The 25000-nt window shown below is 35.8% G+C and overlaps 2 protein-coding genes across 2 annotated transcripts; both read right to left on the minus strand.

Annotated features, from left to right (window-relative positions):
• On the minus strand, positions 1-24712 carry LOC149422499 (alanyl-tRNA editing protein Aarsd1). The gene is made up of 7 exons (XM_089633837.1): positions 24496-24712; positions 23368-23475; positions 15661-15820; positions 11415-11727; positions 3484-3624; positions 2783-3088; positions 1-434 (listed from the first exon to the last, which is right to left on the minus strand). The coding sequence occupies exons 1-7, from the start codon at positions 24532-24534 to the stop codon at positions 293-295; spliced, it is 1209 nt and encodes a 402-aa protein (XP_089489963.1). The 5' UTR covers positions 24535-24712; the 3' UTR covers positions 1-292.
• Positions 18898-20633, minus strand: LOC149422500 (uncharacterized). Its single transcript, XM_089633520.1, has 6 exons — positions 20629-20633; positions 20173-20374; positions 19910-20092; positions 19693-19794; positions 19309-19555; positions 18898-18953 (listed from the first exon to the last, which is right to left on the minus strand). Exons 1-6 carry the CDS (start codon positions 20631-20633, stop codon positions 18898-18900), a joined length of 795 nt encoding a protein of 264 aa, XP_089489646.1.
• Positions 24713-25000: the final 288 nt, after the last annotated feature.

Below are 25000 nucleotides of genomic sequence, written 5' to 3' on the forward strand. Positions count from 1 at the left end.
TGGATCACAGCAACTTTTTATTTAAGAATATGTACATATTATAGATAGTGATAGTACTTATTGTTAGGTCAGACCAGGGGTCGACAGACTTTCAAGTGAAAAGAGCCAAGTTGTCAAGGATATAGGATAACAAATGTATCAGAAAGCCATATATATAAAAATATGAACCACAAACGCCTACGCACAGAGCCGCAGTCTGCCGACCGATGGGTTAGACCTAATTTGTATTGGCCAGTTTAGGAAAGGCCTAATTTGTTAGGCCTGGTTAGATTTTGCCCAATCTGATTCATCCTCACTCGTCAGTTGCTGGAGAGAGGAAGTATTCCCTCACCAAGTTCTGTGCCTTGCCAATGGCCGCCATGTTCCCAGCCTTGGCCTGATAGCGTTCCCCTCCACCCTGCACGGCACCTTTACCCTGGAGCAGGCTGCATACCCTGGAACGTTCGACACATCAGTCACAAGGTGCAATACATAATTTTTTTTTTAAAGTTAGAAGCATTCCCGGGTAACGAGTAAACTGACAATATTTGAAAAACTCATACTGCCATCATTAAAACTGTGTTATTAAAAATGTTCTTCTTCTTATTCCTAGCACTATCCCAACTCATTGCCTAGGTAGGCTGTTGGGGTCGGCTCTGTTATTAAAAATGTTGTTTGTGCAAAGATGGAGGACTTAGCTAGGAAAGAAATTGAAGCCATGATACCGGTGGGAACCAGACGCATATCTCAACTCTGCCAATAACCGGTCATTAACTTCTTGATTGTAAATTTTCGCTTTGCGTCAGCTTATTCTATTTTCGATATAACTGTTTTTTGTCTTGTCAAAATGATGTTTTTGTAAATTGTACTGTCTTACCAGATAATGTGTTTATACATTTATAAAAATACGTAGTATCACCAGAATAGCTAGTTATATTCAGAGAAATGATTTTTTTCAATATGTTGGCACACAAGAGGTTAAGACAACAAATCAGAATCAAAGCGTTTGAACATGCATATCTGTGATCTTAAGTCAATATAAGATAAGAAGAAACATGGTAAATTTATGATAAGAACATAACGCATCGTCCACATTCAGGCACCAACTCGGAGATTTGAGATTTCCAAATCTGTTTTATTTTTATATTACTCAACATGGGAGGCCCGGAGGGAAATCATTTCCTTTTTTTTAGTGGAATAACTTATTGAGTAGAACCTGAAATTGTAATATTTACGGTCGTTGTTCCCAATCCTGTTGATCAACTTTTGAGCCGAAATTTTGGCTCAACACTGCTCAAACGCGCGACTATGCTCTTTCCAACGGAAAGGTGACAACTGAGCGATCAACCAATTTAAGGAAGCCAAACTACTGGATTAAGCTTGCCTCAGTAAATTACTAGTTTATAAAAAGTGTCGACAGAGTGAAAAATATTCACGACGCCAAGGAACGGCGGTATTAAAGTCAAGCTTTTTCACACTTAATTTTTAACATATTTCATATGTTTGTTTAAAAAAATATAAACTATCGGTTTATGTATTACAGTATTTAAGTAAAATATATGCCTTAGTAATAAATACAATAGGTAATTCGTCAATATTGATTTAGCATTGAAAGTTTTTACTTTAATGTTATTTTATTGGCTATGAAAGTGGGCGGGATAATCAACAGTAAAGATATTTGGAAACAGGCGAATCGAATGTTACTGAACAAATCACTTAGCTGATCAGACCCTGAGATTGATCGTTCGAAATGTTGGAAACAACGGCCGGTAATCATTGAAGACTTGAGCACTCTCAAATTAAAACATGTGAAACAGAAAAGATTAGTTGCATCTGGAAAATAAACCCAGAACCTTTGCCTTTCCGGGGCATTGCTCTGACAACTGAGCTAATTCGACCATGTCAACTTACATAATTTTTTATCATTCTTTGACTAAGAACTACCAACATTATCTTTATGTACGATTGCAAGATTCTACCCAAATTAAATTACAATCTGGATAGTGTCTTGGATAAATGTATCCATTTTTATTTTAATATGGGACATCTATTGACTTGTTAAAGTCTAGATTATTTTATTTTTTTTGTGGTGGTTAATTTATTGAGAAAAACCTCAAATTGTACTATTTAATCATTCCTCTCTTTGTCATCTTTGGAGATGTAGAGTCTCATTCAGGAAAAGAAGGAGTGAATCGGGTCTTGTAGAGATCCATGTTGTGTCCTCTTTGGATTCGATGGATTATTTTTGTCTGAAAACTTCTGCCGTAGTCGATGCCATAATTTCATCAAGAAACCACACTCCAGAACTTTGGGTACTGCCGCCCCGGGAACCATTAATTGGATAACCACGACCTCTGCCATAGATCACCCCAAGTGTCAAGGTCTTGGCAGCGGATGCATCAACTGCTTGACAGATCGGGATACATCGGTTGAGAGATTTCCTTTGACCTCTCCAGTCGGACTCTCTCCACCCATCACGTTGCACTGTAGTGGGAGGATGAATTAATAAGTCCTTCACTCCTGGACACACTGACCCCCGGTTCTTACCCACCTCTCGAATCTTTTTCCTTTCCAGAACTTACTTTCCATCCTTTTATCAAAAATACCCTCCACACAGCATCCTCAAAGATGACATTGGCCCTGAAAGTAGTTATTTTTCCTATTACTACTTACTGCGTAGTGTTTATGTAAAAAAAAAAATTTAAAAAAAGGTTCTAGTACTGCAATACATTTCTTGGTATGGAAACACTTACTTAAGCGCTAGTAAGTACTGCAATACGTTGCTTGGTATGAAAACACTTACTTAGGCGCTAGTACTGCGATGTGTTGCTTGGGGCCCCGCATGGTCACACTGCCTCCGGGACCGGTCTCATCTCCTGCGCTGAGGAGTAACAGCACCTCAGGGGGCGCTGTGTTCAGGGTCCGGGCCAGCGCGGGCAGGTAGGCGGGGGCCGCGCGGGCCCGGTGGAGCACTAGGGGGCTCCCGGGGGACAAGGCAGCCAGGGCCCGCGACCCCTCCAGCTGGGCCACCTCCTCCAACAGCTTCTGGCCTGCCTTAGATCCCGCTTGGAGTTTCTCAATCAGTTGGCAGTGGTGGGATGCCTGTCCCCTGGAAACAGTTTTTACTGTGTGAGTACCTACCTACCCAGAGTCTCGACCGTTCCCAACCATCTGCAACCAGTGGGACTATGGTATAGGGGAGGGGAAGTGGAAGGTATCTGGCTATTCAGATCTGGTCACCTAATACGGCTAAAGCCATTTGATGCAACGTGGTGGTAGTCTTTCACCAGGCCGAGTATCTTCCTTTCGGTAAATTGATAAACCAAGCATCAACCCCAACTGCCTCCGTAGCAGAGCTGTAAGGTTCTTAGAATTGGACCCAAACTTTGCAGTTAAGTTTGCGGAAATTTATTTCACCTTATATTTTCTACAAAATCAAAATAAACTGAGTGAATCTAACGGTGAGATTTTATACATTTTGAATAATTGAATGAGTGAACTAACTTGAGCAGACGTGTGAGGGAGTCCTCCCGGTCCAGACAGAGCTGGAGACGCTGCAGGACCCGGTCGCCCACCAGGAAGCGGATATTGCTCTTGCCCTTCTTCCCGGCTATCACGCCCAACACTTTGATCGCCTGCAGCTGACTGTAAAGTATCATTTTGTTTTGTTTCACGCACATTAAAAAATGTTACATTGTCATCAATTGGTCAATCATTTAGTTTTTTTGACATTTAAATGTTAAATGTCGATTTTAGGTCTTAAAAATTATAAATATGTATACATTTTATATTGTGAACATTAATGATAAATAACATCTGGCATAACCGACTTCGGTTCAATGCATGCATTAGTTTTTCTTACATAAAACAACACAAAATTTACTTTTGTATTGCAAGTTTCAAGATTATATGTAATATGATGCGTATATAGTTTCCTTATTTATTTAGAATTTACGGCACAAGTGCCATTTACATACAAAAGTTTTTATATTTTTTTTTTACACATACATAGTGCAGTTTTAAATTTTGATGAGAAAAATTAAAGAATTAAATTTAGTGAAAACATAACAGTAAAGAAAGAAGCAATGACATAAACCTGTTATGTAGTGACCTCATTAAAATAAGTGGCGTTAAAATGTGTTATTAGTGCAGCTTTATACAAGGGAAATATTAAAAGTATCTGCGATTTTAGCATAAAAGTTCCCAAGTGTGTGCAATCTATTTATAACTGATTAATATTGTTTGGTTCATTGGTTCAATATTGGGTTCAAACCAGTTAAAAACGGTTCCATGATAACTCAACACAATGACAATTCAACACACTTTTAAAAAGATATATATATACAGTTAAACTTGGTTACAATGAGCATGAGAGGACCAACTATATTTGCTCCTTATTGTTTTTTAAAAGTTTTATGTACCTACCTACCTGCTTCTACAGTGTATGTATTTTCAAAATACGAGTAGATATTACATATAAAAAAATAAACTTATATTACTCAAATTTATTATTATGATTGCTTTAAAGATTTCACTTTCGTGCTTCTCCATTTCCTCTATATTATAACAATCAATGCATTATAGCCATCATCACCTGGTTCAAGGCTTCCGAGAAAAATATCACTAAATTGTCTCTTTATCACTAGCTTGTGCGTACTGTATCTATCGCTTGTAAAATCGCACTTCTCATAAATAACTAGCTTGCGGGATTGTTTTGGTTTTCGACTGTAAAAATTTACTTGTCGCAAACCAGTGATGCACAACCCGCGGCCCCAATCTTGCGGCCCGCATATCAATTTCATACGGCCCACTTGGCTATAGAGAAAAATCACAATGTTTGGGGTAACTCTTGAAAACCCTGGCTGAGAACATTTTTTTACAGAGTTTAGGTTAATTTACGCTGCATTTCCTCAATGGAACCAAATTTGAAGAACCGATTTTGATAACAAAAAATTCGAAGTAAACCTTAACTCTTGAATTTCGCTGTCAACCCCCACCTCCTCAACGAAAACAAAAAAAAATCCACTTATAAGTCGCAGCCCGTTTGAACAATAGGCAATGCGGCCCCTCCGCTGAAAAAATTGTGCATCACTATCATAAATTTACCACATGCTCGTAACTAGGTACCTTCATAAACATATTTATTGGTTTTTAAAACAAAACTAGCTTTTTGCTCGTTGCAGGCAACTAATGTGTAAAAATACTTTTGAATGTATGATTTGGCGTTGAATGCAGGTGGAGCGAGAGGTGTGTGCCTACCTTTATATTTTTGATGTGATGTAATGCGTAAAAATGTGGTGCGTGGTGTAATGTAGCTTTTCGCCCGTTGCAGGCAACTAATGGGTAAAAATACTTTTGAATGTATGATTTGGCGTTGAATGCGGGTGGAGCGAGAGGTGTGTGCCTACTTTTATATTTATGATGTGATATAATGCGTAAAAATGTGGTGAAAATATTAAATTAATATATATATATAACCTAACCTAAATGTGATTTTCTATAACAAAAAAATGCCCCTTTAATAACGCCTGCTCGCGTGCCCTTTAGAGTTATATCCCAGTTTTCAAGTAGTTTGTGGGCTACGCTAGGTTTGTATAGACTGGTTTGTGATTTAATTCTAATACCCTTTTCCATGTTCTAACCTAACCTCAAAAACACGCAAAATTTAAAACTTTTAAAAATGTAATATGTATGTTTGCATGTGAATGAAGCAATGAATGTGTGACCACAAATGTATTAAAATATATGTGTGTTTAGAAAGAAATGAATATTTTGAGAAAAAAAAGAGCCAAGGAGCTTACTGATCATTTTTTCACCGAGCCGTTCGCGTTGTGTAGGTCGAGAAGCGTAATTTAATACCCATATCGTATGTACAGTTTTTGTCACCGACATTCTTCAAAAGTCCCAGCGAATCTTATTTTGGAAAAAGAATTGCTCAATTAACACGCTAATTTTAAAAATGAAGCAATGAATGTGTGTCCACAAATGTATTAAAATATATGTATGTTTAGAAAGAAATGAATATTTTGAGAAAAAAATGTGCCAAGGAGCTTAGTGATCATTTTTTCACCGAGCCGTTAGGGTTGTTTAGGTTGAGACGCGTAATTTGATATCCATATCGTATGTACGGTTTTTGTCGCCGACATTCTTCAAAAGTCCCAGCGAGTTTTATTTTGGAAAAAAGCATTGCTCTATAAACACGAAAAATGGAAAAAATTATATTAAAAAAAAACAATTAAATAATCCATTTTTAATATTAAATACCTTTCCCAAACTTCTGTGCTCCTGGTAGATTACAGCGTCCTCGAGGTAATTTTAGGCAGAAATAGCTTTATAAGAATTATCATTATGGAGGAAAAATGTCTTCATTACAATCTTAATTTAGTTTCATAAAAAAATATCGGAAAAATGCATACATAACGCAATAAGGTACCTACTCGTAAAAAAATAAAGGGATCACACTTTTAATATGAATTTCTCCTGGCGCGACGGTACCCATGCCCGCCTGCGATAATTAATATTATTATAAACACGCAAAAAGCAAAAACTGTATATTTGGAGAAAAAAAGAGCCAAGGAGCTTACTGATCATTTTTTCACCGAGCCGTTCGGGTTGTGAAGGTCGAGACGCGTAATTTGATACCCATATCGTATGTATGGTTTTTGTCACAGACATTCTTCAAAAGTCTCAGCGAGTTTTATTTTGGAAAAAAACATTGCCCTACAAACACGCAAAATGTTAAAACATTCATTTGAAAAAAAAAAAAAAAAAAAAAAATTAAATAATCCGTTTTTTCATAGTAAATAACTTTCTCAAACTTCTGTGCTCGTGGTAGATTACAGCGTCCTCGAGGTAACTTTTGGCAGAAATGGCTTTATAAGAATTATCATTATGGAGGAAAAAAGTCGTCATTTCAAACTTTTAAAACTTAAAAAAAAAATCCCGAAAAAATATTTTCGTAGCGCAATTAGGTACCTACTCGTTAAAAAAAAAGATGTAAGAACTTTAAATATGAATGGCTCCCGGGGCGACGGTACCCATGCCCGCCTCCCAAATTTGATGATTATATTACAAACACTCAAACTGGAAAAACTTTTGATTAAAAAAAATGTTTATTTTACAAAACAATTAACATCGCTTCACTCTATTAACTTCTGCGCTCCTGGTATAAATTATAAATTTGCGTTACGCTATTGATATAGTTTTTCACTACGGGGCGACGGTACCCGTGCCAAATTAATTTTACCAAACTTAATTTTATTTCGTTCAAAAGCATTATCGATTTTCAAAAGATAAACTGCCAAAGTAAGTACCTGCACAGATTTTATCGTTTCTTTGAATTCACATCCCTAAAATAAAAGCACATCACTTTGCTATGGCATTTTTTCGTTCAAATCGCAAATGTCAAAACTTCATCCGGTTATTGTGAGACATTTTGAACCGAGCGCCATATGTAGGATGGCCGATTAACGTTCCTAAACCTTCGGACGATGATTTTTTTCGAAAATTTGAAAATTTAAAAAAAAAACAACGATATCTGATTAAATCAGACCCGACGCTCGATCAAAATCAATCGTATTTTTAATTTACGTTAGAGTAATGCGAAAAACGAAACATTTTCGAGCGAGAGAGGCGCACGAAAAAAAAATTGAATCATTTCGCGTTCGGGGTGCGTTCGAAATTGAATAAAAATATAAACGGTGAAGGAGAAAAAGTTTTTCAGATCGATGGCGATCGATGAAAACGAAACATTGCGAAAATGCACCAAAATTTGGCCGTTTTGAAACCGCGCGTGTGGCAACACTCGTGATTTCTCGCCGGGAAACGTCGATTCCCAATCGGGAAGCTCTGACAATTCAACGGCCGCAAATCGACTTTTTGCCAGAGTGGGGCCGTCCTGGCGGCGGGAGAGCGCACTGAGGCGCCTCAGTATGGCGCGCCGCGAGCGCTTCCAGTTTCCGCCGCCAGAAGTTCCTCAAATTTTTGTCGACATCTTGTCCCGAACGAATCCGGTCGAGTTAATGCCATTTTGCACTGACTCGCATTTTCGGTTTTTGCACGCCGAATTGAACCTCGGCTTCTGTGCCGACAGAGAGGCGTCTCGGTCGCTTTTCGCCTGAAGCCCGAAACAAATGAAAGGCTACTTTTTCCGAAACGCCGCGCAAGCGAAAATGAACCTCGAGTCGTATCGACTTAAGGGGGAGAGTGGTCGCTTTTTGCCTAAATGCCCCCGAAAAAAAAAAAAGAAACTGAGTATTAATATATAGTATTGACGATGAGTTGTAATACAAAAGAAGACGTAAAAAGAGAACAAAATTGTGTAGCTCAAATTTCGCATGTCTTTTGCAGATTTTATGACAATTTTAAATTGTGCCCGATGGATAGCAATGGTTCACATAGCTGACAATCTTACACAGGCAGTGCCATAAAAATATGAATCCATCTCTAATAGGATAGGAAATTCCCGTCCCTTTGTTTATTACTACTTCGAGAAAAATTATTGAATATGAATTTATTATTTTCAGATTCAACGACCCATACATGTACTCAGAAATTGTGTTGACAAAATTATTTGCTCGGTATATCAGTGAATCAACCTCGTTATAACAGTCAACAATTATATAAAGATAAGCCTGAACTAAAATAATATTGTTTTGTAATTGCTCATTATAGCCGTGATCGTTATAACCAAGTTCGACTGTAGTTATCAATGAAAAAAAACTAAGCTATAAACTAAATCTACATACCTACCCTATTTAACCTAGTTTTTATTTCATCCTTTACATTGTAATATTAATTTCTTATAATTAAATTATAATATGTAAATGACATCCTCAGCACGGGAGATCCCAGTGAGGATATCATTAAATCTATATGTTACCAATGAAAAGAAGCACTGCCATCTCTATTACAGGCCGTGCTGTAGAAAACCAACTGACATTCAAAGAGTCCTGTTTTTCGGACTTCGTGGTAGCTTTTTTCTATGCGCCAGTATGGATTTTGTAGGCGTCTGGAAAGTGTGTGCAACTGATTTAAGCAGTTATTTTACATTTTACATCACGTTTCTGCAATATTTATACTTCATTTTTGTAAAACAATACGTTGGTGGTTATATACGATCGTCAAGGTAAGACATTTTAAATATATTTACAATTTTAACGTAGTAAATAATGTTTTCAACAACTTACATAATGGCGGATGACGCTTAGCTTTGGATCTGTACAGATTATCATTATAAATGGTGTAATTTACTAGATAATATAATATAATCTATATAATATAATATAATCTACATAATAGTACTATGTAATAACATGTGTAGAGCTTTCTGAGAGAATAATAGGGTAATTCATAAGCCGCCACGTTTTTAGTAGGCACTTGGAAATGATACTTCGTTTCAACTCGATTGTTGATTTGTTTTCAAAGTGAAATTTGATTTGTTTTGAAAATACGTAATATATTTATTAGTGGATATTATTTTCAGATGCCTCATAAGTGCTGTGTTCCCGGTTGCAAAGCAAATTACACCAGTTCTCTGAAGAAGGAAGGAGCGGTTACCATCTTCAAGTTTCCAGCGGAGGAAGAACGCAGACAGTCATGGATCAGGGCCATTCCTCACAAAAATTGGATTCCAGGTGCTTTCGCTGCCGTTTGCATCAATCATTTTGACAAAAAGGATATTATATCGCACCCTAAAAAACCAAAATTGGCCATCGGAGCTACACCAAGTATTTTTAAAGGTTTTCCAATTTAACAAAGAAAAAGGCACTGGATAGAGTGAATCCCGAAAATAGGAAGTTAAAAATAAAACACCGACACGAGGAACAAGTTGAACTTTTCTTTCAAAGTGACACAATAGTGAATTATAGTGATTTTGTTAGAAATATGCAAATAAAAATTAAACTCGGTGAGTGGAATGTAAAAACTATAAATGACATAACATATTTATACACCACAAACTTTGACAATGTAGATAAACATTTATATTTAAGTTCTCAAGTTGTAGTTGACCATAATCTGAATATCAAAGTATTTGTCGGAACAAATGAACTTTCTCATAGTGAATTGAAGTGGTTATTCCCCAAAACTATGATATTGAGTTTATGGTCACAATTAGAAAATTTGTTGGTACGATATCATAATATTAATATAGATGACAATGTTAATTATGAAGACAAGAGTCAGAATACTGTAAATAATCATTTATTAAAAGCTCATATTTATTTAAAGTCCGCACTAGACGCTGCCAGTAGTCTTGAATATGAATTTAAAAACTCTTTAGAACTACTTTCTCATTTATGTTCCATATTTGAATTCATTGTCAATGAAAAAGAGTTACATCATAAATTTTTGGAACATGGACACCAAAAGGACATATTATTAACATTAACATTTTTAAGCCTAAGATCTGGTTCTTTTTATGTAGATTTAGATTCACAATGTATTTGTGGGATGACAAATCACAGAATTTACACTATGATTGTGAAAACTCTATCAAATATTTTGCTTAATAATTATAGCAAAATGCAAAACAATCGTATCTCTTCAAATAAAAAAAGTAATACAAGAAAACTTAAAACATATTGTAATTAGTTAATATTATAGTTAGTGTTCATCTTTATTTTTTATCAATACATATTATTGTTGATTTGAAGGATATTAGCAGTTTATCTATTTTACTTAATAATTTATATTCTACGTTGCCTACTTTTGTAACATTTTATGTAACCTGTGTTTTGTTTCTTTATTTTTATGGACTCGGATATTTGTATGGGTGGGTCCCCTCCAATGTTCCTATCCATATATTATAATACAAATATTGAAAATAATTGTATTGTGTATAGTGTAATCAAATATATACTTGTACAAAAAAATCTTTTACTATTTATCCATGAAATTCTAAAATATCTACTTCCCACAATAAAAATATATTTTTTTACCCATAGGATTTAGGTGAGTATGTATTCATTAATATGAATCAAAACGATTTGCATAGGTAAAATAGGTAAGTATTTATAAATATGAAATATCCATGCCTTCACTTTAAATTAAATTCATTAGAACCTTTAAAATCAGAGCTGGAATGATGTTTTTGCTTCTTGGGGAAATAGGCCTCTTTACTTTGAAATTTGACTTCCCGCCAAATCTACAGCACGGCTTGTAATAGAGATGGCAGTGAAAGAAGACAATAAATCATTATTATTATTATTATTATTACTTTATATGTATCACTTTTTAAAAGTGTGCTGAATTGTCATTTTGATGAGTTAAAAACAATACACGAGACGTTATATTTATAAAATAAATTAATAGAATAAAAAATGTACATCAAAGAAATATGTACCTACACAACAATAACAAAAAATGTTACAATTTGACTTACAGTCGCAATTATGAAATTCTGCACTTTTTTTACAAACTCGTATAATACTGACCTCAGATTTGTGACATGGGTCCCGCAGCAGGGGTTATCATCAACCCCTACGATGGTCACTACCCGGAGAAGCTCCTCCCTCTGATCCTCGGGCAGGTGCTCCAGCTCGGTGGGGGTAGCGGGGCGGAGTGCCACGGTGACAGGGCGCGCCTCCCTGATGAGGGCGTTGCATCGGGCCTCCACCTCTGGCAGCAGGGCGGCTAGGGGGGCCGGGGGCCCGCCTACCTCTATGTGACACTCCTCACCCCCTAGCCACCATGAGGTTGTGTCCACGGCATACTCGTGTTCCAGGATGGCTGATAGTAGATGTTGCCCTGGAAGAGAGACACATGGGCCGAGCCTTGAATAGAAAGAGAGAGGGGTAAGTTTGGATGTGGGTACCGGGGACCCACAGAGACACTGAAGGGTTAATTTTTTTTTCTTATACATTCATCTCCACACAGGAAACTAATTTCCCTCAGGGCCTAGGTCGTCTTTGGGTCTTTTTGAGGAGAGGAAGGAGTGAACATGTTGTTGGAGGAAACATAGAGGCCGGCAAATCGTTCCACAGCCGAGCTGTTGAACTCAAGAACGAGTTGAAGAAGCAACCCGTTCTCATGTGACAAATGTCAACTGTGTACATATGTTATGTATAAAGCACGGGGTTTGCAGTCGAAAAGCGACCGCTCTTCCATTATGTTTAAACAACCGCAAGGCTCATTTTGGGTCACAGAGGCACCTTCTATAGTCTCGGCGTTCCCGATTTACGGTGCTTATTATAAATCTTGTGATGTAAAAAATGTAGTGTTTGACCTAACCTAGCCTGTCAAGTGGCAGGGCGCGGGGACATAGTCAGCCGCGAGCACATTTGTAAATAATTCTTTATTTGTGATGCCGATTTAGAGGTAAATATTATGGCATCCTTGGGGTAATAATTGCAGCACGTTGCAATATTCTCAATCTATCCCCTATGCAAGGTCAGGTAAAGGATACCAGCAATTTATGCTATATTATTGGTGTGCGAACTGTGAATTAAAGTGGAGCCATCTCGTTTGCCATATGGTGTTTACGGGTATTTCCACCTAGCCGAAGAGTTTCGAGATAAGCGCCGTTCAAGTTTCGAGGAAGTTTCAATACTATGGTCAACATCCTCATTGATGTTCCCAGGTGATATTTCTCGATGAGTGATATGGAATCCGCACGCACCACGTGACTTATGACACACGATACAAAGAATGAAAATTCACGCCGATTGAATTTAACTTAGTACTTTTATAGTAGTATTACATTTATTTTTTATTTTATTTCGACTTTATGTCTGGGTTAAATCTTCCCCACAGGAAAAACTAAACCCTTCCACACACTTTTCCACAAACGATCATCTATTGAATCCACATTATGCAAGTGCATTATATAAGCATAATAAATACAAAACAATACAAGAACAACACGTCAACTCACCAGAGATCAAATGGGAAAATAATTCACCGACTCCAGATATTTTCATATCAAACGGTTCGGCTCGGTAGAACTCCTAACTGGACCAATAAATCCTACTGATTCCTCAATATAAATATTTCCAAAATCTTTCGTAATCCTACATGGTTGATTTTAAAATGGTTGATTTTTGCATTTTTATATATATAAATTCTTTGACAGATCTAATATACCTAAATTTTTAATCAGAGAGCTAGGTATAATGCCAGTAGCCGAAATAACTTTTATATTGCCAAATCATTTTAATCTCATTTCCTAAATCTGTGTATTTTCTTATTTTTTCAGAAACAGATTTTTGAATATTACAGGAATTTGGAATAGTGACATCAATGATATAAGTAATTTTTAAAATTTTGTCATGTAAAACTATATTGGGTCTATTATTGCTAATCGTTCGCTCTGTTAGTATAGTTTTATCATAATATATTTTATAAAATTCATTTTCTAAAAATGTTTGGTTCGTATTCATAATATGGTACTATATTATGGCAGTCAATCAAGTTATGTTTAATTATCAAACTTTGGTGAATTATTTTTAAAACTTGATTGTGCCTAAATGTATACTCGGACGGCGCCAATACAGAACATCCCGATATAATATGTTCTATAGTTTTCGGAAAAGCCAAACATTTTCTACATAAATCATCAATTGGATTTGTATCTTTGATTATATGCTTCCTATAATTTTTAGTATTAATGACTCTATCCTGAATGTCAAGCGTAAATCCTTCTATTTCTGCGCTCAACTCTCCAATACTCAACCATTTGTTTGACGAAAATTTGTCAACATACGTTTGGTTAAGATAATTGAAGTGTTTTGCTTGAATAATTTTATTTGACCAGGAATCTAATAATTCCTGGTTTAGATTTATAAAAATTTTGGCATTCTCGTCGTATAAATTTAAAGGTGTAATGTTTCTTTGCCTTGCAAATTATTTTGTTCATTTTTGAGCTATTAGCTTTCCTATGGAAAAAAAGTTCTTAGCATTTATTGATTATTTATCATTACCTGATTGTGTTTCAAGGAAGTAATTTTGACTATACCTCTACCTCCTAAATTTCTAGGTAAATTAATTCGTTCTTTAGCTGAATTTGGATGATGGCAATTAAACTATGTTACCGTAGTTCTAATTATTCGTTAATATCATTTGTAATACTATTATGGTCTAATCTATTTGATTGTGGGTATCCTAAATATTTATGGTAATTATAAACCTCATCCCTTTTTATACTAGTAATTTGGAAATTTCTAAATATACTCTCGACCCCATCTACAATTTAGCCTTTCTCTATATGGATCGTTCTACGTTTATCTAAACCAAAAGTCATTTTAATATGATGTAAAAAGTTTTTAACTACCTTGATCATTTTCTCTCAAATTTTTTTTCAGGATTTGGAAATAATTTTATATAATCCATAAATAATAAATGCGAAATTGTAATACTCTCCCTTGTATTACCCTAAATTTTTATTCCAAACTTGCTTTTAATTAACATTTCAGATAGAGGATTCAATGCTAAGCAAAACCAAAGAGGACTCAATGAGTCTCCTTGAAAAATTACTAATTTACCACAGACATAGGAATTAATAGACGAGAAGATAAAGGCGAGGGGTAAAATCAACTGTTGAAGAACGAAGGGAGTGAAGATGACTGTGATTCGTCAATAAATCAATCTGACAGTAAATAGGCATCTCGCATTATAATATCACCATTTACTTCTTAAAAGTAAAATCTGCTTTGAATGAATAGACATTTTTACATGGGAGCGCAAATTACTCGCCACGTTATGAACAAATTTGCGAAGTCCAAATTCGGCAAAGTAAGGCAGCTTCTATATTCAGAGTCGTAGTTAGTTTCAGAGTATTTAGTTAAGACACTTTTATAAATGTTCATAATTTACTTCCCAGCAACCAGCCAGCTTTGTGTTTCGCGTCCAGACGTTTCTCGATGTATAGTAACAACTGATTCATATTATACGATGTGAATATGCTTAAAATAAAATAAAATAATGCTTATATATGGAATGTAATACGACAATTGGGTTTATTCTCTTTTTTCGCATCTATTTTTACCAGTTTTCATAGTACAAGTAAACATTTTGCCGTGTTATTTCGTAAAATGAACCGATGATGCCTCGACCATAGTTCGCACAAGAATGATGACGTCACGTTTTCAAATATCACTTGAGGCCGTACGCGAGCCCAGCCGGCTCAATGGAACCGGTATGGGGAGTGGGGATAATACGCTTTTAATCACTTAGGGCAGGTCTACTAATATTCATATGTCTATGTAATTTACTCTCTAATGTCATTTCACAATCAAATGCCACATATAGTTGTAATTCTTTTTTAAAAATATTTCTACGATTTTAACTGTGACATGTTATCATTGTTTATGGTATATTTATACCGTTGATATTAAATAAATAAATAAAAATCCCTCTTTTAATTGAAATGCCCGATACTACTATTTTCTTACCTTTTATTTTGAATATATACTTATCTTCAAATATTTATATGTTTTGGGATCAAAGCTAATTCTTTTATTTCTGATATAACAAAAATTTATTTATTCGATTTTGTTTTGATTTTTTTTTTATCCGTTATTTGATTTGATTTTTGGTGATATTATTATAGGTTGATAATCATTCTTTTTAGACTGACTGAATTTTAGGGAGTGCATTGCTCCAACGTTTCATAGCGCTAGCCGCCACTGGTTGTGATGCTGAGCAAAGTAGGTAGTCCAACAAAAAGGGTTTAATAACACATACCAGAATGTTGTTGCATGTGGTCGAAGCGCCTTTCCCAGTTGATGGAGATGGAAACCTGTTCTCCGGGGCTAAGGGCCCCTTTGAGGTAGTGCCACACGGTGCCCCCGTGGCGTTCCAAACGCTGCACTGCCAGGCCCCCCACATGACCCTCATCGCTCGGCTGGAATAATGTATATTTATTTTTTGGAATAACTTTATTGAGTAAAACCTCAAATTGTAATATTTAATTATTGAAGACAATATTAGCGATTTCTAAACGAAAATCTGAAACAGAAAAATCAGAAAAGGATACGGTCACATCTAGGACTCGAACCCAGGAGCGCGATTCCGGTTCTTTTTAACGACAGTAATCCTCGCCTTACCTTAATATTAACGCATTTTTCTACGATTGGTATTCACGTTCTCTTTTGACAGTTGAAATGCTAGCATTATAAAAATTAACGCTAGCACTAACGTCGATTGCGATTCCCATTCTCTCGTTGACAGCTCCTGTCATTTAAAATCCTATCCTTAAACGAGTTAACGCTAGCATGTTTTATGGAGACCGGTCGACCTGTCATTAGCAAAGCATTGATTGATAAATTTGCGGACTTAGTGACGATTATAGTGATATTAGTGTAATTTAAACAAAAGAAAACTTCATATTATCGTAAGTTTTTACTGTAAACATGATTAGTGAAGTATTTTTCGCATAATAATGCTATTATTAACCGAATTAACGTATTTGCGATGTTTGTAAAATACCTATGTAACTTTCAAAACGCACGAAATTTAATATCAGATATCAAGTGATTTAGATTAAAATAAACTAAACGTTTATAGTTGTGTGATGCACATATAATTTGCCATTGGGGATTTCCAGATAAATAATAGTAATATCTTGCAGATAAAATGGCTGCAGGATTTTTGGCTCTGGAGATTGTAGACTTGGAGGATAATCAAAACGAGAGGAGAATCCCATTTCGACGTTTAAGAGATGGTCAAAATCCGATGGAAATGGGGCAAACGGAATTCATTAAATTATTTAGAATTTCGAAGGAAATTGCCCATTTCCTAATTAATTCATTATCCCTGACCCTACAACCTAAAAGAAGACATGGCTTGTCTGTCCAATCACAGGTCGGTGCTACATTTAATAAACATAACTATTATTTAATCCATGAAAAAGGAGGTATGGTATTCATGACTGAAATTTATACTTACAGGTACTTACTGCAGTAAGATTCTATGCGGTGGGTTCGTACCAGCGAGGTATAGGCCACGAATGGGGCTTGGCAATCAGCCAGTCATCAGTTAGCCGATGCATTCAGAATGTTTCATCGGCTATCAGCCAAACATTAACGATAACGTGGGTCAAATTTCCTACAACTGCTGCAGAAAGGCAGAAAGCTAGGCTATTATTTGAGCAATCAGATAATCCTTTTCCTGGGACTATAGGAGCGATTGATTGCACCCACATATCAATAATCGCTCCTGCAGATCAGGAAGAGATTTACTTAAATCATCATGGGAATCACTCCTTAAATGTGCAAATGGTAAGCCCTTGATTCGGACCATTCTTTGTGTACCTACTTTCATATGTGTGAAAAAGTCCTAATATTGTAATTTAAAAAATGAACATTTCAGATTTGTGATCCGAACCTCATCATTTTAGACGTGAACCCGAGATATCCGGGAACGCGGCACGATAGCCAGATTTGGGCCAATTCTCCACCTCGTCGCATTATGGAGCTGTGGCATGAAAGAGGAGAAAGGAAAACTTGGCTAATAGGTAAAAATAAGTCATTGGACATGTAGTAAATAGTATATTTTTTTTATTAGTTCACAACAATTAACATTGTCTCCTCTCCACATAGAATAGGAAAAATTATAATCTCTCCAGAGATTTTGATATATTTATTCGATATAAAAAACAAAAAATGGAAAAATACATAATTACTTTTGGTTCTAAAAGCAATTAAAACAAAAATTAATTTTCATTTTAATATTTTTGTACTTAACAGGAGATGCAGGCTACCCGTTGGAACCATGGCTGATGACACCCATTCCAAATTCAGCCATTGACAGTGAGAAAAGGTACACCGACGCTCACTGTAGAGCTCGGTCAGCTGTGGAGAGGTGTTTTGGAGTTCTGAAAGGAACTTGGAGGTGTCTGTCTGCCCAGCGAATACTAATGTATGAACCCAAACGAGCTCATCACATAATCAATTCGTGCGTTGTGCTGCACAATATGCGGAGATTAACTCGCATCCATGAGCATGATAACCATTCTGAAACGGATAATAGGCCATTATCCGTTTCAGATAGAGAAGAGTCAGAACTTCCAAGGACACGTCTTGCTGAAGGAAGACGTGTAAGAAGTCACATCATCACTACGCACTTCCATAACTAATACTATCTAGTTTCATTATGTGTACAATTTAATTTGTATATTCATATAGTTTTCTTAATGTTGTTAACAGTTTTGTTTCCCTATATGATTTTTTGTGATATGTAGTAAAATAGTTTTTTGATTACCTTGTTTTGTATTACCTGTAATTCATTTATGTAAATTTCAAGTGCTTTTCCCCAGATTTCAGCCAAGTTTCATTCACTGTTGATTATGATATTATCGGATGAGGCAGTACAAATGAAAATATTCTATATTCACTAATTAAAATCAAAAAAGCCATCATGAAAATTACACTGAAAGGCTCTGTAAGAATTAGAAGTGATTTTTCAATAATCTTAACATCATGTCAATTAAACAACTATAACAAACAATAATAAACAATACTATTTTTACATTCGTAAATCCCACTCTCATTTCAAATCACAGCAACATTATAACGTAAAAGGAAGATAATATCACATTTATTAGTATTATTGTAAAATTAACGTTTTAAAACACAATATCAATTTAAAAGAATAAATAAATAGTTAAGAGTGAGACTGAAAACCCGCTTTTACAAAAAATACTGACTTTTACTCCCTTTTCCTCATCCTCTGTTACGTCTCTCATCTTCTCTCCTCTCTCTGTATTCTAGTCTACTTAATAATAGCATGAGCATTACAAAAAATACTGACTTTTACTCCCTTTTCGTCATCCTCTATTACGTCTCTCATCTTCTCTCCTCTTCTCTCCTCTCTCTCTCTACTAGTCTACTTAATATTAGCATGAGCTGAGCGAACTGCTCTGCTCTCTCTTCCCTGTCTCTTTCTCTTTCTTCCCTGTCTCTTTCTCTTTCTCTCGTTCTCTCAATTAAATATTTCTCGATTAAATTTGCTCGTCTCTTCTGGGTTTCTGCAATATTCTGTAAAAAAAAAATTCAATCTTGAAATGTAATCAAGTTACTAATTAGGAAGAAGGCCACAAATAATATGCAATAGTAAAGTAAGTTTTCCTCACCGATAAAGTACAATTCTGTTGCTCCATTAGTTTCTGAACTGCAGCCCTGGCTTCGTTTTGGTCTGAAAGTTTAAACTCAATATAATTGATGTCTCTCATAATTTGAATACTTGATTTTTCGATTATTATAAAAATAGAATTTATACGTATATAAATCAATTAAAATACATATTTTGATCTGCTTCACGTAATAATAATTGGTTATCCTGCGAACTTAGATTCGATGGACGCGAATCTACTTGATTTGTATAAAGAATTACCTGTCATGAGTCGAGGCCTCCGCCTTGGTCTCTGGGTTGATGGATGGGGAGTGGGAGGTCTGTCCACTGCGTGAGGAGTGGTCGGCGGTGAAGGGCTAATCACAGGGTTCAGGAATTCACCCCTCACTCCACCACTACCACTCGGAACCCACAGCTCCTCGACCACACCATCATCCTCCTGCTGCATCTCTACAGCCACAGCAGGTTCCTCACCATCTGCTACCTCCATCAATGCCAGAAGAGATCTCTGTAAAACGAAATAAACAGATCAAAATGTATCATTAGAAATTTATTTATGTTATTACACGTATTATGTAAACTAGCAAAAGCATTGGGCATGATCGAGCGTGGGTATAGTCCTATAAAAATAATCAGAATACGTACATCATCATTGTGAAAGTTATCAGGCACGCCTAGTCCTTCTACAGCCACAGCAGGCTCGTCATCAACTGATAATGACACTCCCATCAGTGCGAGAAGAGATCTCTGTAAAACGAAATAAACATATCAAAATCTATCTTATGAAATTTCTTTATGTTTTTACTCATATTATGTAAACTAGCAAAATATTTGACATGAACGAGCGTGGTAAAATACATACATCATCATTGGGAAGGTTGTCAGGCACGTCTAATCCTTCTGCAGCCACTCTGCCTATCAGGCTAAATACTTTCTCCTCCAGCTCGGACAATGTGGTCCTCGCTGATGTGTTGCCGGTCTGCAGGCGGTCTTTCCGCATTTTGGCAACTTTCGCCCTCACATTCGATTTTAATGTGGTCCACACCTGAAACGAATATTTCATTACAGTTGACAGATCAAATTCACTACAACATTGACAAAAACTATTCAAAACTTTTAACTCACTTTTTGCCATTGAGTGGTTGATTTTGGTGGACCAGCGTTATTCAATGTATTTGTGAGATTTCGCCAAAATGCGGCTAAATTCTCTTTTCCATGCATACCGACAAAACGGTTTGCCGCGAAGAGCGGCTCGGCGACCATTGCATCGGCCATTATCGTAAACTGGATGGCTGTTGTACGGGCAGATCGATTTGCTTTTTGTACACTGAAAGAGAATTAAATTAACGTCAGATTCTTAATTACACACTTTTTCTTAGGTTTGCACACATAATAATAAAGACAAAATATAATAATACAAGAACTGTATCGCTTTTTACTTGGTTTTAAACATTTCTAAACAAACGTCAACTTCGTACAGACATAATTATTTATACTGTTGATAATTCCGTTTGAGTCCTAGTGAAAAGCATACGAATAATATTTAAATGCTTTTACATACATAATATAGCACCTACTTACCTCATTTTATTGAATTCCTCAGCAAACGACTCAAAAATAACAAGTAAACAACTTGAACTGAATTGAAGTGAATAAACAACTTGTCAACTTTACTGGAAGACAAAAGTGATTCCCCTCGGTGGCGCGATTGGTGGGCAAAATTGACACTTTCAGTGGTGAATGAACAACAAAGTCGTTACTATCTCTCGGGGCAGGTACTTTTTAACAAAACGAAAATCTTCGATAAAGTGCTTATTTATGTTATTTAAAAATAAAATAACAACTAATTAAAATACAATATAATATAAAGCAATTGTTTTACAAAGTTTTGGTTCAAATCTTGCGTCATTTGATTATATTTCATATATCTGTGTTTTCAAACAATGTCTCAACAACTCTTTACCGAGTTTTTTTAGGATTTTTTTACTTAGTGTCTCCTAAATTAAAAATGTAAGGCTATCGCTACTTCGTGAATCGCTCTTAGTCCACAATAGGATCGTTACAAGCGAACTTAATGCTATCCTTACAAGTGATAGCGTTATTTGGCTAACGCTAGCAGATAGGTTAAGGTGAAGAGAACGTGAATCCCGCTCCAGGACCCTTGTCTTTCCGGGACACCGCTCTACCAATATTCATTCTAGACTTGCAGAAAAGTCAATAGATGTCGCACATTAAAAATAAAAAATAAGATAGGTTTATCTAAAAAGACGCTGCCTAGATTGCATTTAGCTCGGGTTGAATCTTGCGATCATACATAAAGATAGTTGCCAGTAAAAATGTGCGGCTAAAAAATGAAGACAATGTTGGTAGTTCTTATTCGAAATATGATACAGTTAAAAGTGACCGATGGGGATAGGGTCCCATTAGCTCAGTTGGTAGAGCGGTGTCCCGGAAAGACAAGGGTCCTGGGTTCGAGTCCTAGATGTGACCATATCCTTTTCTGATTTTTCTGTTTCAGATTTTCGTTTAGAAATTGCTAATATTGTCTTCAATAATGGAATAATGTATATTTATTTTTTTTAAATATTATGCCAACTAGTTTCCTTAAATACATAAAATTCATTAAAACAACAGCTTCATAAAAAAAATTATTCAGTAAAACAATGAAAATAAATACATAAATATAATATTGATATGAGTGAGGAAAATTCATTATTATTTTTCTTTATATTACGAGGGGGTATCCAAAAGAAATCGAACTGATGTTGCTGGGAGCACCGTTGTTGTAGTACTGCGTTCTGCCGGTACGACCGTGTACAGCTACCATTCTCCGGTCAGTATGCCAAGCACTGTGCTGGAGAAGACGTCCTTTCAGCTGGTATGAATTTTTTGGTGACAATTGTTTTGTGTGCTCGTCGACTTTGCGATGGCTTATTTTTGTGAACAGCGTACGGCTGTGAAATTTTTAAAACTGGTACAGAAACTCTCGTTAAAAACGGCCTACAAGGATGATGCTATGGGAAAAAATAAAATTTGAGAACCAAATGGAGAACAAACTATGAATGGAAGACTCATCTCACATTGAAAAAACAAATCAACGATAAGCTACAATGGGCGAGATTTGCCTTCCATTGGATTGATTGTTGCTTTGTTTCAGAGATAAAAATTCCTGACCTTGGATAAAAAGTTTGGGTCATTACTGAAAATCAGCCATGGTAAAAAAAACAAATCACCAAAAAATTCACACCAGCCGAAAGGACCACTTCTCCAACACAATGCTTGACATGGCTTGGCAGAATCCGATACTACAAAAGTAAGCACCCCACAACATCAGTTTGGTTTCTTTTGAGTATCCCCCTCTACACTTTTAACATGTAAAAATAAATATTTCGTTGCTAAAGATCGAAAGAATAATGTACATATTATTTAGATATTTGACACAAATGTAAATTTTTTTTTCTCTTTTTTTCTTTTTTTTTCCAAACTTATTCATGTTCCAGTTTTTCCGTATTTAAAAAATTTTCAGAGCAGGTTTTACAACAGCAAGATTCAATTAATTGAAGTGTTGTCATTAGAGTATGACCTATTTGAACAATACCAGAAATGAGATTGTCTTGCTGGGTTATACGCGGTAATCTCCTTCACCCTTCGGCCTCCATGGTCGAGGGGTAAGGCTCTCGACTAGCAATCCGAAGGTCGATAAATTTTATTTGATGAATTATAGTTATTTCATTATTTATTCATTTAAAATAATACATTTTTCTCGGTGTCAATTTAGTTTCAATGTTAATTAAGTGTTAATCTCAAGTGACCTACCAGGTATGGTTATGTATATTATCTCCATATACAGTTAGTAATAACATAGATCATTGTAGAAATGTATTATATATTTGTACAGCGCCCTTGAAGTGATTTTGCACAAAAACGGTGCTATACAAATCATCCAAATATTACTGTTATTATAATAGCACACTTGCGCTCATTCCAGAGTGGAAGATACTCTCAGTATTGCCCTTGTGTAAGAACACAATTCAGAATTGAAACGTTGCTTGAAATGGTTTTAGGCATGTTTAGTGACCAGATCTGAATAGCCAGGTACTCCGCCATTCTCTCTTCCGTCTTCCTCATCTCCTTCTCCTCCTCACTACCTTCCGCCTCACAAAATGCCCAAATTGGGGATGGCAGAGTCTTATTGGTTCCAGATGGTTGGGAGCAGTTGGGACTTGGGACTGTGTGGTATTCATATTATTTTTTTAAAACCTTCAGTGTGGTCGTTAGTTAGTATGAGATGGGTGACTAGGTTATTAGTAATAGACTAACCTGCCCCCCTCCCTCTGGAAAGATGATTGTATCGCTAAGCTGTACACGGTAACCCCCTTCACCCCCCTCGGCTTTCAATTCCTCACAGCTTTCTACTCGGGCAGACCACTGCAATGAAAAATATTAATTGGGTAAGTACTCGTTTATTTATTTAAATATTATTTTATTTAATAACACATAACGGTTTCCCATAAACTAATTTTAAGCTTATACAGGGTGTCCGGAAACTCGTAGTACAAGCGGGAAACTGGTGAATCTACATCACATTTGGAGTCGATTTTGTAGTATATATTTTTTTTATTTGAGCTTTCCTTATCGAGTAAATCGAGTTAGAAGTTGATTTTTTATTTTTTTAATCAAATTCTTATAAATTATTACTGAAGATCAAAGTACCCAACTAATTAAAACTATTTGAAAGTAAAACAAATGAAGAAACTCGGATTTGAAGCATTATTTTGAAATCACCCTTCATTTAATCTGGTGTAATCATAAAATATTTCTGCTCTGCAGGGTTAAAACATCTGTTGTTCAACCCTAAACACCAGAAAAAACTTTAACCCTAAAATAGCCGAAAAATAATTTATTTTTTTTTGTGAAAATGCTCAAATCATAAAACTTTATGTTTATTTGGGTTCCCCATGTGGTGTAGATTCTCCAGTTTCCCGCTTGTACTACGAGTTTCCGGACACCGTGTATAATATTGCAAAGTGAGATATTGTTATTTTTAAGCATAACCCGGTGGTTCTTGCAAACTCTCTTGAAAATATATTAAATGCGCATAGATCATCGATGTTTTCATTTCGATTCCACAGTGCTTAGATAGTATAAGTTTCGCCCTGTTGAAAGACCACCATTTAGAATCGAATCGTCGCAAATAGTTGCAGTTTACAGTCAGCAGAGGCAAAACAACTGCAGTACAAAATAGCCGGGCGGCAATTTATATTCCATACGAACTTAGTATGTCAATATTTACATTGCACTAACAGAATCCCATTGTAAGAGATTTGCGAAAGAAAGCTTGAAGCTAAAAAGGACCCAGATTACTGACATTTGGAGCTAACAATACAGAAATAAAAACCTATGCCAAAGTAATCCAAATTAAAGTAGTTGCAGCAGTATATTATCTACCTCTCGCAAATAACTGTCCTCTTGACATTTCAACACCATCGTCAAATTTATCAGTGATCCGTTGAAGGTACAATGCTACGGTATAAGCTAATAATAAAAAAATATGTGTTATGCTAATAAAGATAAAAATGGGAATAAAAAAATATTTTTAAGGTTATAGTTATAAGCAAATATCATTTTTATGACAGGTGACAGACCAAACCAAATTGACAGTCGTCTGTGGTCGTCTGACAGCCCATACCATAGATATTCAACCTATCCAAAGATTCATAAAATCATTATGACCACTAGACATAAATAAACCACCAGGGGCATTTAACTAAGCTTTGGCCTTGAAACTCATTTGAAACCGCCACGCCCACCTCAAAATTCTTATAGAAAACGAATAATATGGCTAAAAGCTCAGATCTCATTGGTGAGAACAGAAGGATTGGTTTGATCTCTCGCTCTCTACCATAATGACTCGTGTAACAGAAAGAGATGACGGAATTATGCCGTTTGACAG

The sequence above is a fragment of the Hesperophylax consimilis genome, chromosome 7 (assembly GCF_061612785.1).
Source record: "Hesperophylax consimilis isolate HC1 chromosome 7, BYU_Hcon_1.0, whole genome shotgun sequence".
NCBI classification, from domain to species: Eukaryota; Metazoa; Arthropoda; class Insecta; order Trichoptera; family Limnephilidae; genus Hesperophylax; species Hesperophylax consimilis.